Raw genomic sequence first — 1,952 nt, forward strand, 5'->3', positions numbered from 1 at the left:
ATACATATATTAGAAACTAAAATGAACACAATAATGAAGGATGACACAGTTGAGGATATCTTAAGGAGTTTTGGGGAAGGAAGAGGAAACCACAGATTCTTACTACAGATCATTCCCTGGGCCGCTCTGCACCTGCTCTTTTGACTGAACCTTGAACTTGGTGTGTCCTGACCGTCCCCTGGTGGTCTGTGAGCCCTGCAGGGAGGTCTCTGTGTGGGCTCACACCTACTTCACCTCACACTGTGTCTCGCACAGTAATACACGGCCGTGTCCTCCGTCTTCAGGCTGCTGATCTGTAGATACGCTGTGCTGACAGAGGTGTCCATGGAGAAGACAAATCGTCCTGTGAATCCCTCAGCGTATGTTGGCTTTCTAGTGTCTGTGTTAATCCAGCCCATCCACTGAAGGCCCTTCCCTGCTTCCTGTCGCACCCAGTTCATGCCACAGCAGGTAAAGGTGTATCCAGAAGCCTTGCAGGAGACCTTCACAGACTCTCCAGGCTTCTTCACCTCAGCCCCAGACTGCACCAGCTGGACCTGGCAGTGGACGCCTGTGGAGAAGACACAGGGAAGATGGAGACCCTGGGGCAACCTCAGCAACCTCCTCAGCCCTGGATGCCAGGGGCTCCTTACCTGAGGCAGCTGCCAACAGAAAGAAGAGCCTTAACCCCCACTCCATGCTGAGTGGAATTCAGACTCGTTGGTTCTGTGTGACCAATGGGACAGTACCTGTGATGAATGTGTTGAGGTGGAACCTGAGCTTTCTACTCTGTGGGGCCCAGTGATTTGCATATGTGTCCAGCTCCTTAACACCCACTGGTCCAGGTCAGGTATGAATACCCTGATGCCCTAGAGGACCCCTGCACCTGGGACACTGAGCTACCCTCTTGTGTTTGTTGCATGGAGTCCTACTTGCTAGCAGTGAGTGAGCCTTCCCCAATGGATCTGACCCTGGGAAGTGCCCAGGTACAGATGAACCCATTCCTGGACCCCAACTAGTGACTGTTATCCTTCCTGTGACCTCACATTGAAATGGGACAAAAGCTTCTTCTAAAGGGGGTTTCACTGCTTTGTCTGGGACCAGGCTCAGTGACTTCACCCTGGACCATCACATAGAGAGTCTCACTCACTCTACTTCTCTGATCTTTGAATTCATTTTTCAAAGTCCATTGCCTCAGAAATGGACATTATTTCTGACACTTTAAGATGCCATCTTCATGTTTCCAACAGTTTTATTATTTTTTCTCATAAAATTGAGTAAAATTGAGATGAAGATTACATATTATTAATCACAACTATCTAGTTTTCTTATTTCTTCCCTCATATAAAGTGAAAATAAATGAACAAGTCCAGATTAATTCTTCTGCATTTGGATGTCCAGTTTTCCCAGCACCATTTATTGAAGAGGCAATCTTTTCCCCAGTGTATGTTCTTGTGGTCTTTTTCAAACATCAGTTGGCTGTAAGTGTGTGGGTTGATTCCCAGGTTTTCTATTCTGTTCCAGTGGTTCGAGTGTATGTTTTTATGCCAGTACAATGCTGTTTTGTTTATAATAGCTTTGAAGCTGGGTTGTGTTATGCATCTGTCATTATTAATTAATTAATTTTTTGTTTGGGATTTCTTTGGCTCCAGGGGCCTTTTGTTAATCTATATGAACATTAGGATTGCTTTTCCTATTTCTGTGAAGAACGTCATTGGTATTTTGATGTGGATTGCACTGGGTCTGCAGACTGCTTTTAGTAGTGTGGATATATTCACAATGTTAATTCTTCCTATCCAAGAGCATAGGTCGTCTTTCCAACTTTTTGTGTCTTTAATTTCTATCAGTAGTGTTTTGCAGTTCCTATTGTAGCGATCTTTCACATTCTGGTGATATTGATTCCCAGATTTGTGTGTGTGTGTGACTGTTGTAAATGAGCTTATTTTCTTGACTTCATTTTCTGCTATGTTTTT

The 1,952-nt window shown here is 44.7% G+C and overlaps 1 gene segment (V, D, J or C); it reads right to left on the minus strand.

Moving 5' to 3' along the window:
* Nucleotides 1-230: 230 nt before the first annotated feature.
* LOC134372887 (immunoglobulin heavy variable 7-4-1-like) lies at nucleotides 231-678 on the minus strand. The segment is given in 2 exon segments: nucleotides 231-550; nucleotides 633-678. Coding segments are annotated over 2 exon segments (366 nt in total).
* Between the last annotated feature and the right edge of the window lie 1,274 nt (nucleotides 679-1,952).

The sequence above is a fragment of the Cynocephalus volans genome, chromosome 3 (genome assembly GCF_027409185.1).
Source record: "Cynocephalus volans isolate mCynVol1 chromosome 3, mCynVol1.pri, whole genome shotgun sequence".
In the NCBI taxonomy this organism is placed as follows: Eukaryota; Metazoa; Chordata; class Mammalia; order Dermoptera; family Cynocephalidae; genus Cynocephalus; species Cynocephalus volans.